Below are 14,192 nucleotides of genomic sequence, written 5' to 3'. Positions count from 1 at the left end.
AGTATAACCTTACCTTGGATGGTGATTTTTGTGAAAAATCTCCTTGGAATGCACTTAAATCTCGAAAATTTTAGGAAAGGGAGGAAGGAATGCTCTTCAAGACTTAGAGAGGTTTGGAATGAATTTTTGGTGAGTGTAGGAGGTTGTTCGGCCGAGAATGAGAGAGAGGAGAGAAAAGAAGTGATTTTGAAGTGATATGTGCATGGAAGAATGAGAAATAATGCATGGATGTCCAATGGATAAAAATGAGGTGGCAATGATGAAGTCAACTCTCCTCTTGGGCTTGATTTGGGCCGAGGATGATGGGGGAGAAGAGGATGTTTGGGCCTTAAATACTTAAGCCCAATTTTCATGGTTAAGTTGAGTGATTTTTGGTCCAAGTAAATTTAAAGGTGATTTTTATGACTTGTTAGGGTCAAATTAGGCTAATTATGGTTCATAGTCATTAATTTATTTCATTCTAGGCCCAATGTGGTCCAAAATGTTGAAATAAATTAGTGTGGGTCCAATTAGAGCCCAATTAAGAGTTCTAAACCCAAGATAGTCAAATTGGAAGTTTATTGGTCCATCAGGCCCAATAAGGAAGTTCTAGTCCAAACTGGACCTAAATAAGAACTTCTAGGGTTTCCAATTGCTTGTTGGCTATTTGTAATGCTTGTATGGTGTATTTGATTGTAATTCTGTTGTCACAATAATAGGTGTTACGCATGTTCTTAAGCTTTTGATTCACTTTAGCTTGAGTGTATAGTTTACAAGACACAAAATTTCCAGTTGTGACAATATAGTATCGTATCCTATACGCTTTGGGTATAGGATTGATTGCAAATGCTATAGTATTTGACCATTCTAAATTTTTTTCAAATGTCTAGCGCATTTAGATGGAAAAAGGACAAGAATCGGTTTTGACTAAGATAATTAAACAACTCTCAAAAGACAATCCAAAGTTCGTCGAGGATTGGTCGCTTGTGAGTAGGTTGAAAGTATAGTATTGGATGGAGTATATCGACATTATTATGAATAGATAAGATTATATTAAGAATAAGTTGTCATATGGTAAGTATGGAAAGGTTTCCATATTGGGAGTTAGATATTGAGAATCTATGTTTAGATTAGAAACTTTATGCAAAAGGATATTCAAAGAAATGTACTTTGAGTGAGAGACATCACATCTATGGAATTGTCTTGTAACACTCTTCGATAGAGGACTTTGTAATTGGCAATAGTCATTGTGACTTTAGTGCAATGACATGATGAAAGGATCATTGCATAAAAGGTTAGAATCTAACATATTCTATAAGTGGCAAGAATTTGATATTCTTACACTTGTGGAAAGGATTAGGAGTTGTGAAATGAGTATGATTAGAAATGTGTTCATTTGATCTATTTCACAAAAGTAAGAACCATAGGTAAACATTGTGTGCATGATAAGTGATGGGTTTTGGTCATAAGACATCCTATGTGCTCATACAAACCCTAATGCTTGGATCTAGGTTTCTCTATTGTACATGCTTTGAATCCAAGACTATAAACCCTAATTCTAACATACAAGTAATCATATTAATATGTAATTAGGTTTAAGATCATACCTTGATTGTTATGTAGCAATAACAATCCCAATTCCTCCTTGATTTGACTTTGGAAGGCTTAGAGTCACAAGTGTCACTCCTCTAATGGCTCACAAACACCATAAGCAAGAGGATGAAGAGGAGAGAGGTTGGAGGCTGCCAAAAACGTGTGTAAACCCTTACAAGAACCTTAGCCCCGTTTTTGAGCCTTAAGGGGTCTTTATATAGTTGGGCTATTAGGGTTATCTAACAAGGAAACCCTAATTTGGATGCTTAAGCCCTAAGCAACCCATAGACTCCTTTTATTAAGCCCATGGACGATTTCCTTATGGGTTTCCCATTAGAATTCGTCCATCCCTTAATACAAGGCAATCCATGGCCCAAATTGCAATTATCTTATAATTACAATTCCAGTCCCTTAAGTTTAATTAATCTCTTTTAGTCACAAAACTAATTACCAATTAATTATTGACTAATATTAATTAAACAATATGATTTCTCCTTTAATATATTATTCCCATAATATATTAATAAATCATATTTAATCCTTTCTCTCCATAATTCATCCTATCAAGTTGCTTTGGTGAAGGCAACCCAAAAGGACCATGCACCATCGGGTCAAGTACATACCAAAATAGTTATGGACTTAGACACTAATCCAACAGTCTCCCACTTGGATAAGTCTAACAACTATTCTGCGTATGATTTCAGATCCCGATCTGCAATCGTAGCTTTCCAAAGCCGCTGTCAACTATGATCCTATCAGATACGCGTGTCCTTAGATAAGGGATCATATATTCCTCCATTCTAGATATCGTATGAGATATGATTTCAAATCATTCTCTTTGTACTATATCTCGATTTCCGATTTATGACAACAGACTAATTGAACAAATCAAATTAGCCCTAGCCCGGCCGAGCATTTACGTATGTCATCACTAAACCATCGAGGGGCCCAAAGATATCGCTTCTATCCTACCTTGGATAAAAGGAACGGATAAACTTTGATACAATGCTTGCTTGCACTCACTCACCGAATTACACACAACAATATGTTTTATAACACCAAGTTACTGGTGCGTTTACATATTATCAATGTGCAACCGATCAGCAAGATACAACTCACACATCTCGGTTTCAAGAATATAAGATGTTATCGTCTCACTAATCACTCGAGATAGTGATCCAAGTGAGCGTGGGTTTAATCCAATGCTCAAATCATATTCATAAGCACTCATGAACGTTGCAGCAAACATATGCTTATGTCTAATACTCTTTTAGACAATCCACACACCAATTCACGACAATCTTCATTCATATCTACTTCCAACATATGAACGACTGTGGCCCGTTTGAATAATTCGATTATTCTTAATAAACTCAATTATTCTGGAAGTCAAAACATGCAAGGTGAAACACAAGAATAATACTAATCCCATATGGCCTCAACCTTTGAGTATAAACAAAACACATTTTATTTATCATCATATCGATTACTCATTATTTGTCGTTTCGGGTAATCAACTTCTTACTTGAATTCCAACACTTGTCCCATGCTCCTAGCATGCACACAATGTTTACCTATGGTTCTTACTTTTGTGAAATAGACAAATTGAACACATTTCCAATCATTCTCATTTTACAACTCCAAATCCATTTTCTTAAGTGTAAGAATATCAAATTCTTGTTACTTATAGAATATACTAGATTCTAACACTTTATGCAACGATCCTTTTGTAATGTCACTGCACCAAAGTCTCAAAGACTATTGCCAATGATATTACAAAGTCCTCTATCGGAGATTGTTACAAGACAATTCCTTAGATACGATGTCTCTCACTCAAAGCACATTCCTTTGAACATCCTTTTTGCATAAAAGTTTCTAATCTAGACATAGATTTTCAATATTCAATTCAATATAGATACATTTCCATATTTTCCATATGACAACTTATTTTTAATAGAATCTTATCTATTCCTAATAATGTCGATATGGTCCATCCAATATGGAAACATTTCCATAATTTCCAATACTATACTTCCAACTACTCACAAGCGACCAATCCTCGTCGAACTTTGGATTGTCCTTTGATAGTTGTTTAATTATTTTAGTCAAAACCGATTCTAGTCCCTTTTCCCTCTCAATGCGCTAGACATTTGGAAAATTTTAGAATGGTCAAACATTAAAGCATTTGCAATCGATCCTATACCCGAAGCGTATGGGACACGATGCACAATGTTTTATTTGCTATGTTCTCAAAATTCGAATTGTGAAGAGGAATGTCGTAATCATAATCGAAATTTTAAGAACACACTATGTACCTTTGACTAAATTTATTAACATTTCACAACCTAATCCTTTAGATTTGAAATGAAGCATAATATTTTCTCCCTTAATTATAGCAAAACAACCTTTCAACTCTTACAACTTTGCAAAGTATGACTCTTGTTTTCTATAATTAATATTGCCAACTATGCAATACTTGCCTTAATAATCATACAATCATAACATTTATGCTCCCACTATCATGATGATTATTATAAAACATAACACTTATGCTCCCACTAGCTTCGACATGTATTCATAAGCATCTTAACTTTCAGAAAAAACAATACCTATTGAATTTCTTAAGTCCATGTTTCTAATACTTAGTGCTTTGATAATCTTTTATCAAGGCTTCTTGAACTTATACACCTTTGCCTTAGATAGTTCATATGTGTGTCTTAACAATTAAGACTAATTGCCAAACCTCACAATTCAAATTATGGAAAGGGATGCCGTAACCATGATCGAATTCGAGAATGCAATTTTACAACCACTATCTTTTAAAATCTTTCTTAGTGAAAGCATTTTCTCACAATCATTTTCATGAAGGAGGAAATCTTATGACACTTAGATTTAAACGGTGTATGTGTTCCTATCCATGTGAATTTGTTAAAACCAAAGTTTACGACAAATTCAAACTCATATGGATCGAACTTTCTTAATCTTGATTTCTTGCCTTATGGTAGCACAGCTGCCCACCACGTCTTCCAAGTAGTTAAGCAGCTCACCCTTTCCTATCAATGTACTTTCCATTGATCAAGGTCCTTGCCTTTTATGCATTCAAATGAGAACTTATAGGACTCATATGCATAATTAACTTGATTGGATTGGCACAGAAACAAAATAATGTCTTCACGATAGGTTGTAAACTTCAACTCGTGTGCTAGTGATGATCGATAAGGTTTATTTGATTTGTTCTTGAAACCTTTCAAGACCATTAAGACTCCCACTGACTCCTTGACATATACGATTCTCTTGTCAATAAACATTTGTTGACAACCAAATATTCAAGAGTTAGTGTAGCTTTTATCAAAACACTTCATAAATTGGTCTTAGTTGGTCTCTGTCTTATCCACGACATCACAACTTTCCACAATTGATGAATGTTATAAAACCTTCTTAATACTATTCACTCAATGTCACAATCTTGACTTTAAGACTTGTTTTGGAACGAAGTATGATTGACTTTTTGATTTAACCATTTCTTCAATCTTTGATTCCTCTTCTTGGACATACAATTGTACCAAGACTCACTTAGAGGATCAATTGAGATATGGTTCTCAATCATTAAGACCTATCATAAAGCATAAAAGGTACTCTCCCTTCTTCTTAGAATGGAGAAACTTTTATCTCTCTGCCTACTTGATTCTTCTTATTCGTTTTGCTATTGATCTAAACCCTTTAATCAATTCAAAATTACATTTAATCTTATAAGCATAATCATATTTACTAAACCTTTAGTAAATCATGACGAATATCTTTGTTACTCTTATGGTGAACTTGATCAACACACAACTTTGTGTACTCGATCTCCTAGTCCTTCACTTGACACTTTGTCAATGAATTAGTCCAATTTCCAAATACGAAATTTCTCATTCATCATGCATCCACGTTGCATGATTCCAAGTTTCTGTCCAATTGAAACTTTGGGTGATGAGAAACTCTCCCTATTTGGTAAATTCTTGACATTTCCATAAATAACATAACTAAGAATCATATCCATTCGTTGTAGAAATATGCAAACATCAATTTTCACATAACGATTTCATTGCAAGGAAGTAAACAAATAAATAAATAAGTCAAACAAAATTTATTTTATTTATAAAAGCAGCGGAAAACATTTGTCCTTACAATGTAAAATCTATTGAAAACTATGTAAAAGGAAAATTTCTAACAACTCTATCATAACTATCTAAGCTCAAAATCCAATCTTCAAGTCCATGAGATTGAGATCCATCTCTTGTGATTAGATTCATCTTGCTCTCTTATCAAGCTTCCTTTCTTTTCACCGATCCTTCAAAACATTCAAATGCAATCTTATCACATCATGTATTAAGAATCAATGAATAGGAACTTAATGGAGTTAGATAGTGGATTCTTACCTAAAGCGTAGTCATACTTTTGACTCTCCCATCTCTTAGATCTCTTAGGTAAATAGGGCAACTTCGTCTCCAATGCCCCTTCTCTTGGCAATAAAAGCAAATTGATTCTTTTGGAACAACACATGGAACTACTTCAGACATCGCCTTTCACTTATGATCAAACTTTTCGATCATTGGATGTCTTCCATTGCCATTTTCTAAATCCATAGAGGTCTTGAAGGCAGATTCTCCAATCAACTTTGCTTTTCTATTGTGCCAAACCATTGTTGATTCAGCAGCAATAAGCATGTAGGTGAGATCTATAAGTGTCACGTCGTGGTTCATCATATAGTACTCTCTTACGAACTCACTATACGAGTTAGGAAGTGACTGAAGAACCCAATCAACAGCCATCTCTTCACCGACAACGGATCCCATCATTCTTAACCTATCAATGTGTGACTTCATCCCTAAGACGTGTGCACACACCGACTTGCCAAAAGGGCTTGAGTGATATTGAACTTTTCAATTTTACAATCTTGTGGGTTAGGGAGAATAATTGGAGGAGGAGGAGGAAGTGAAGCATGATTTCTTGTTCCTCGATCGAATCGTGGAATATCATCTTCATGTGGAATGCTTGTTCCACGGGATTGAGAAGACCATAGTTGTCGAACTTTGACATCGGGAGAAAAACGAATTCAAGTTAGTTGATTGATTGAGTCCTTGGTAAATCACCCAAATGAAATTCCAAGGCTAGGACCCAACACAATATCCTACAACTCGGGAGAGGGATGCCGTAACCCAAATTGCAGAACATTTGAAGGTAAGTGAATGACGATTCACTAATTTCCACCATGAAAAACGAAAAAGAAATTTAAGTTTTAAATCTATGAAAACTCCTAGATCCTTTGAGATTCATTGAACATTTCAATGGCATGTTTAAATCTCGATATGCCCCTCTTGTTTGTGACTGGGATGCCGAGGATCACAAAGCGGGTGTGAATAACCATGCAAACTACATGGTGCCCTCACATGTTACAATCACCTATTCGATGTGCCGGTAAACCACACACGCTCCACCGAACTATGACAAACATTGAGTCACCCTTTTCTACCTTTGCTTAGAACCATTTAGTGTGCCGATAAACCACACACGCTCCACTAACGTCTTCGCAAGGGCACAAAGTGTAATTTCATGGAATTGCATCAATTCACTTTTACCTAAGTAACTAAGATTGGGAATTTGAAAAACATTTAGTTACTTTGTATTTCATTATACTTATAATGGAAGGTTTCGTCCTATTCTACCCGTTCGGCTAACGACCCTCCACTAGTCAAGAGTGCGGTGGGTAAGAGTGGATACCCATTCAATCGCCATTTTATAGGCAATTTCCTTAAACACCCCTTATAGACCAGTTTCGTGAATGAGGCCTACTAACGGTAAGACTGACTTTTACTCATACATATATATAATGTTAGACTTTTAATGTTATATATAGTATAGAGTGTATTTTATACTTTTAAAATACTATATGGTTAACTTTAACAATTACACTTTTAATTCAATTAAAAGGTTAACCTAAACTTTTATGGATTTATTAAACCTCTTTTAATTATACTCCTTAATTAATTAATAAAACCATAAGGGTGTGATTTGAACTTTTCAAAACATTACTAGAGTTTTAGAATTTAACATTTCTAATTAAAACCTTTAATCAACTTTTAAATTCCAAAACTTGAGGGCAAGTTTTGAAACATTTCAAAACATTAGGGTTTTAATTATTTAAATTTCAAAACTTTAAAACTTTTGGGTTCAAATTTAAACTATAAAACCTAAAGGGGAAAATATGAAACTTTTCATAACAACAAGGATCAAATAACAAATAATCTAAACTAACATTTAGTTACATAATTATCCATATTTGATTTGTTTAATGATTTCTTGCAAAACAATTTATCAATTTACTCAAAATAATTAATCAATTATCTTATAAGGAAACAATTATCTTGTTAATTGATAATTATCTTTAATTAGATCAAGAATATAGTCATATATATCATCAAATCGGATTTAAATTGATCTAACATGATAAGGTAACTATCCATATGCAAAAACAGCAAGAAATCCCGAGATAAGCATTATCTGACGCTCAAACTCGCCGAGTACCACACTGTACTCGCCGAGTTGAGGTCTACTCGCCGAGTTCCTCAGCCATAAAGCCCAAAAAACGATTTTCCAGTTATACAATGCATCAATACAATTGAAACCAAGCTGGCTCTGATACCACTGATGGGTTTTGGTCATAAGACATCCTATGTGCTCATACAAACCCTAATGCTTGGATCTAGGTTTCTCTATTGTACATGCTTTGAATCCAAGACTATAAACCCTAATTCTAACATACAAGTAATCATATTAATATGTAATTAGGTTTAAGATCATACCTTGATTGTTATGTAGCAATAACAATCCCAATTCCTCCTTGATTTGACTTTGGAAGGCTTAGAGTCACAAGTGTCACTCCTCTAATGGCTCACAAACACCATAAGCAAGAGGATGAAGAGGAGAGAGGTTGGAGGCTGCCAAAAACGTGTGTAAACCCTTACAAGAACCTTAGCCCCGTTTTTGAGCCTTAAGGGGTCTTTATATAGTTGGGCTATTAGGGTTATCTAACAAGGAAACCCTAATTTGGATGCTTAAGCCCTAAGCAACCCATAGACTCCTTTTATTAAGCCCATGGACGATTTCCTTACGGGTTTCCCATTAGAATTCGTCCATCCCTTAATACAAGGCAATCCATGGCCCAAATTGCAATTATCTTATAATTACAATTCCAGTCCCTTAAGTTTAATTAATCTCTTTTAGTCACAAAACTAATTACCAATTAATTATTGACTAATATTAATTAAACAATATGATTTCTCCTTTAATATATTATTCCCATAATATATTAATAAATCATATTTAATCCTTTCTCTCCATAATTCATCCTATCAAGTTGCTTTGGTGAAGGCAACCCAAAAGGACCATGCATCATCGGGTCAAGTACATACCAAAATAGTTATGGACTTAGACACTACTCCAACAATAAGAGCATGGGACAAGTGTAATAATTCAAGTAAGAAGTTGATTACCCGAAACAACAAATAATGAGTAATCGATATGGTGATAAATAAAAGGTGTTTTATTTATACTCAAAAGTTTGAGGCCATATGGGATTAGTATTATTCTTGTGTTTCACTTTGCATGTTTGACTTCCTGAATAATTTAATTTGTTAAGAACAGTCAAATTATTCAAACGGGCCACAGTCGTTCATATGTTGGAAGTAGATATGAATGAAGACTGACGTGAATTGGTGTGTGGATTGTTTAAAGAGTATTAGACATAAGCAAATGTTTGCTGCAACGTTCATGAGTGCTTATGAATATGATCTGAGCATTGGATTAAACCCATGCTCACTTGGATCACTTCATGGATTTTATCACGAGTGATTGGTGAGACGATAACATCTTATATTCTTGAAACCGAGATGTGTGAGTTGTATCTTGCAAATCGGTTGCGTATTGATGATATGTAAACGCACTAGTAACTTGGTGTTATAAAACATATTGTTGTGTGTGATTCAGTGAGTTAGTGCAAGCGAACATTGAGTCAAAGTTTATCCGTTCCTTTTATTCAAAGTAGGATAAAAGCGATATCTATGGGACCCTCGATGATTTAGTGATGACAAACATAAATGCTCGGCCGGGCTAGGGCTAATTTGATTTGTTCAATTAGTCAGTCGTCATAAATCGGAAGCCGGGAAATAATATAGAGAGAATGATTAGAAATCATGTCTTAAACGATATCTAGAATGGAGGAATATATGATCCCTTATCTAAAGGACACGCGTATATGATAGGATCAGAGTTGACTGCAGCTTTGGAAAGCTACGATTGCAGATCAGGATCTGAAGTCATACGCAAAATAGTTATTAGACTTATCCAAGTAGGAGACTGTTGGATTAGTGTCTAAGTCCATAACTATTTTGGTATGTACTTGACCCGATGGTGCATGGTCCTTTTGGGTTGCCTTCACCAAAGCAACTTGATAGGATGAATTATGGTGAGAAAGGATTAAATATGATTTATTAATATATTATGGGAATAATATATTAAAGGAGAAATCATATTGTTTAATTAATATTAGTCAAGAATTAATAAGAATTAAGTTTGTGACTAAAAGAGATTAATTAAAACTTAAGAGACTGGAATTGTAATTATAAGATAATTGCAATTGGGCTATGGGTTACCTTATTATATAAGGTTGGACGTATTCTATGGGGAAACCCATAAGAAATCGTCCAAGGCCTTTAAGTAAAGGAGTCCATGGGTTGCTTAGGGCTTAAGCATCCAAATTAGGGTTTCCTTGTTAGATAACCCTAATAGCCTCACTGTATATAGAACCCTTAAGCCCCAAAAACATATGGAACTGGTTCTCTAGGGTTTTGGACGGTTTTGGGTAGCCTCCTTATCTTCTCCTCTTCATCCTCTTGCTCTTGGTGTTTGTGAACCATTAGAGGAGTGCCATTTGTGACTCTAAGCTTTCTAAAGTCATTACAAGAAGGAATTGTGATCGTTATTGCTACATAACAATCAAGGTATTATCTTAAACCCATTATTATGTTAATGTTGATTTTCATATGCTAGAATTAGGGTTTATAGTCTTGGATAAATTGCATGTACAATAGAGAAACCTAGATCCGAGCATTAGGGTTTGTATGAGCACATAGGATGTTCTTATGACTAAAACCCATCAAAAACATGGTCTACGTTATACTTATTGTGGTTAGCTGTCAACACCTCTCTGCAAAAGAATATGACTGTGTATGAGAGGTATATTTATCAGCATAAACGTTTATCTCAATATATATTATGGTGATGTATCTACAAAAGCAGCATGATATTGTACATATTGATGTTGTATCTTATCCCATGAATTCGATCTTAAAGCTAAGTAAACCCAAAAATCACAGCACTTGTTATTCCACTAGCTTGTAGACTTGTTTAGAATCCATGATACGATAAATCATTTGATTGGAAATGTAAATGTAGTCATGAAATGTGTCTGCTTAGTCAAGATTTCCCTAATAAATATTCAAGTGCATTACAAAGTTGTACATGTATGAATAATGTTCTTTTGTGGGTTATGTTTTAAAGAAAAGTAAGAATGAATCTCATAAAGTCATTAATATCAGTAGGGGATGACGTGGGATTTGCTGTAAATGGGTAAAAGGAAAATGAATCAGGAGGGTAACCAACTGTTGCATTTGTTCTCATTTGGTCACTTTCCTTTTTTTTTTTGTACTCAATATACCATCGAACTTGTTGTTTGTGTTCACCATAACCCTTTGACCGGCTATCACAAGTCAAAAGCCGGTCAAAAGGGTTTTGGTGAACGCAAACAACAAGTTCGATGGTATATTGAATACACAAAAGAGAAAATGGACCAAATGAGTATAAACGCAAAAGTTAATTACCCTCAAGAGTCATTTTCCTTTTGTTTTCATGAATTGATTGAATTTATGAATTTATGATACATTTTCCAAGAAAAAACGTTTTCACTAATGACTAATTCACAAAATGTATTTTGGGAAGTTGATATAAGTTAAAAACTATGATTGTTGGGTTCCAAAGTTTGGTCATTTCAATGAAAATCAACCCATTAATAGGTGATAGCCAAATGTAATTGAAGGTAGGTATGATTATATGTTAAATGTTATTATCTTGCCATAAAATTAAGCAACTTAGAACACATTATACTTAAATTGTAATTTGGTCTAACTGAAACCGACAAATACATATGAAGATAATGCAAATTTCACGAAAATCGAGGTATTTGATATTTCGATAATTATTCGCTAAAACCTAAAAATAAAAACATTTTTTTTGCATGATGAAATAATGTAAAAAAGGAGAGTTAGGGGTTGTCGGTAGTGATTCGTGCTATTTGCTAAAGTTGAAAACTTGAAAGTCGTATACAGTCTCGCCGCGCCAATCTCGTCCGCCACCACCCACCGGATATTAAACTGCCACAGCTGCTTCCTCAACCTCGCGCACTTGGTCTTCTGAAATTTCTAGTATCACTTCTATTTCGTAAGTTCCGATGGAAACTTAATATAAAATCTCAAATTACTTTATATCTTGTCTCGAATTCATATTCTTTTTCTTCGAAATGCAATTAATCGTTTAAAACGGTATAATTCTAAAATTAGAGTATTCTAGGGTTTTTTCTTTTGAAGCAGCATAACATTTTGTTTCACCAATTAAGATTTGTTTCGAGTAAAAGTGGTCATCTTGTTGTAAAACCCTCATGATTTTCAAACTGGAACGTGTTTTCCGATTTGGTATGTTGGCTAGATTGATGAACTCTTGAATTAGATTTCTTAATAGGAAGAATGCTAGAGGTTGGGTGGTTTTGCCTTTACTCGTTTCTTATCATGTTAGAGATCAATAGAGCGTGTGTTTGATAACAACTCCATTGATGTACTTGATGTTAACTGTTAGTTTCCATACATAGGCTGGATCAATAAATTTGCATATGAAAGGGAGAATCTTGAAGATCAGCAATGGTATATGAGTGATTACCCATGCTTTTAGATTAGACATCTTATGATTTTTATGAATCAGTCCTAGTACATTTGAGCTAGAAAGCAAGGATCTTGTTACATGTGTGAGAACTCGAGTTTCCATATATTATGGATGAAGAGACTGAATTAACGAAATTATAAATTAAAGATACATAATATTCCATTTCCATATTACTCTTTATTCTAAATCCTAAACCCTATGTAGAACTGGAACTATTGGTTATTAACTTATTATACTTATTAATTTTGTTAAAATAGTCATAACATGATCTTTAAAACTTGATCTTTTTGCAGATGTCACAACAGAAGGAGGATGCACTTATAAACGAATCTATTGATTGTAAAGAAAAAGACAATAATCAAGATCAAGATGTAGGTAAGTTTTGTAAATATGTTTGGATTTATTATCACCTATATTTGTCACTAAGTTTTGTAATAATATATTCATGACCTTTTTGTTGTGCAATCAGTTTCATCAGATGATGATGTAATAGACTATTCTGTGAAGCCTGAGTTATATGATCCAAATCTTGATGATAAAGATCAACTCTGGATTCAAAAGAAAAGAAAAGGTCAATATTCTGATGCAGTTCTCACCTGTCCTGCATGTTTCACAACCCTATGCCTTGAGTCTCAAAGGTATTTTCATTCCCCTGTTTCCTTTTCATGTAAGGGTAAAACGGTCATTTAGTCTCTGCTCTAAAAAGCTAGCTTGCTATTTTGTGTTGAGTCTTGAATCGATTTTAGAAGCTTTGTTGTATCTTGAAATACTGAATTTGGGGTTTGTTGTTTTGTTACTTATTAGGCATGAAAAATATGTGACACAATATCGAGCAATGTTTGTGTTGAATTGCAAGATCAAGAAAGGGCAACACGTATCATCATCATCATCATCAAAAGATAAAGGAAGTTTAAAAAGAAAAAGAGTTAGAAAAAGTTTAGCAGTTGATGGTGAATCATTTACTCCAGTTTGTTGCTCAGTTTGTGAGACTGAAGTTGGGGTTATTGATGATGATGAGGTTTACCATTTCTATAATGTTCTTCCAAGTGAATGTTGATTATCATTCATATGTTTTAAGTTTAGATTAATGAGGAATTATGCAACTCACATGAATTATGGTATAATGTTTACTTGAAAAACTACTTTGTTGCATAAGGGAGGAAGATAAGAAAAGTTGTGGTGGAGGTTGTGTATCAAATATCAATCCATGGTTTCCATATGCGATGCACTTGTAATGGAATTCTTGTTGCAAAGGATTTTCATGAGCACCATACTTTAACCAAATTCTTTTGGATAAAAAGGCAAAGATTTGGTTCAAGACAAAGTTAAAGTGAAAAAAGATATATTAAGATAATCATGTTTTTAAAACCTTTTTGGACTTGAAGGAAAAAAAAAAAAGATTTTATACATTCACGTCTAATCTTCTACATGATACATATTTTATTATATAGATGGACCCGGAGTTGTCGAATATTTGTTGAAAATCTTATGCTTCATCTTATTTGTATAGATTTTTAGAAAATAGAAAGGTTTTTTCGTTGTTTCGTTTTTCAAAATAATAATGAACAAAAGAAAAGATTATTCCTTTC

The 14,192-nt window shown here is 34.0% G+C and overlaps 1 protein-coding gene across 1 annotated transcript; it reads left to right on the top strand.

The window, feature by feature from the left end:
• The first annotated feature begins 11,893 nt into the window (after positions 1-11,893).
• LOC145042254 (E2F-associated phosphoprotein) lies at positions 11,894-13,859 on the top strand. The gene is made up of 4 exons (XM_078990651.1): positions 11,894-12,108; positions 12,897-12,978; positions 13,073-13,241; positions 13,408-13,859. The coding sequence occupies exons 2-4, from the start codon at positions 12,897-12,899 to the stop codon at positions 13,658-13,660; spliced, it is 504 nt and encodes a 167-aa protein (XP_078846777.1). The 5' UTR covers positions 11,894-12,108; the 3' UTR covers positions 13,661-13,859.
• The last annotated feature ends 333 nt before the right edge of the window (positions 13,860-14,192 follow it).

This window comes from Lactuca saligna, chromosome 4, assembly GCF_052625555.1.
Source record: "Lactuca saligna cultivar CGN05327 chromosome 4, ASM5262555v1, whole genome shotgun sequence".
Lineage (NCBI taxonomy): Eukaryota > Viridiplantae > Streptophyta > Magnoliopsida > Asterales > Asteraceae > Lactuca > Lactuca saligna.
This window is presented reverse-complemented; position numbering and strand designations above follow the sequence as displayed.

What these genes read in the sequence shown, in the direction of transcription:
- LOC145042254 (XM_078990651.1), top strand. Translation starts at nt 12,897, where the DNA reads ATGTCACAACAGAAGGAGGATGCACTTATAAACGAATCTATTGATTGT. An exon ending in TAATCAAGATCAAGATGTAG is followed by an intron (nt 12,979 to 13,072) that starts GTAAGTTTTGTA and finishes TTGTGCAATCAG; the next exon opens with TTTCATCAGATGATGATGTA. An exon ending in CTATGCCTTGAGTCTCAAAG is followed by an intron (nt 13,242 to 13,407) that starts GTATTTTCATTC and finishes GTTACTTATTAG; the next exon opens with GCATGAAAAATATGTGACAC.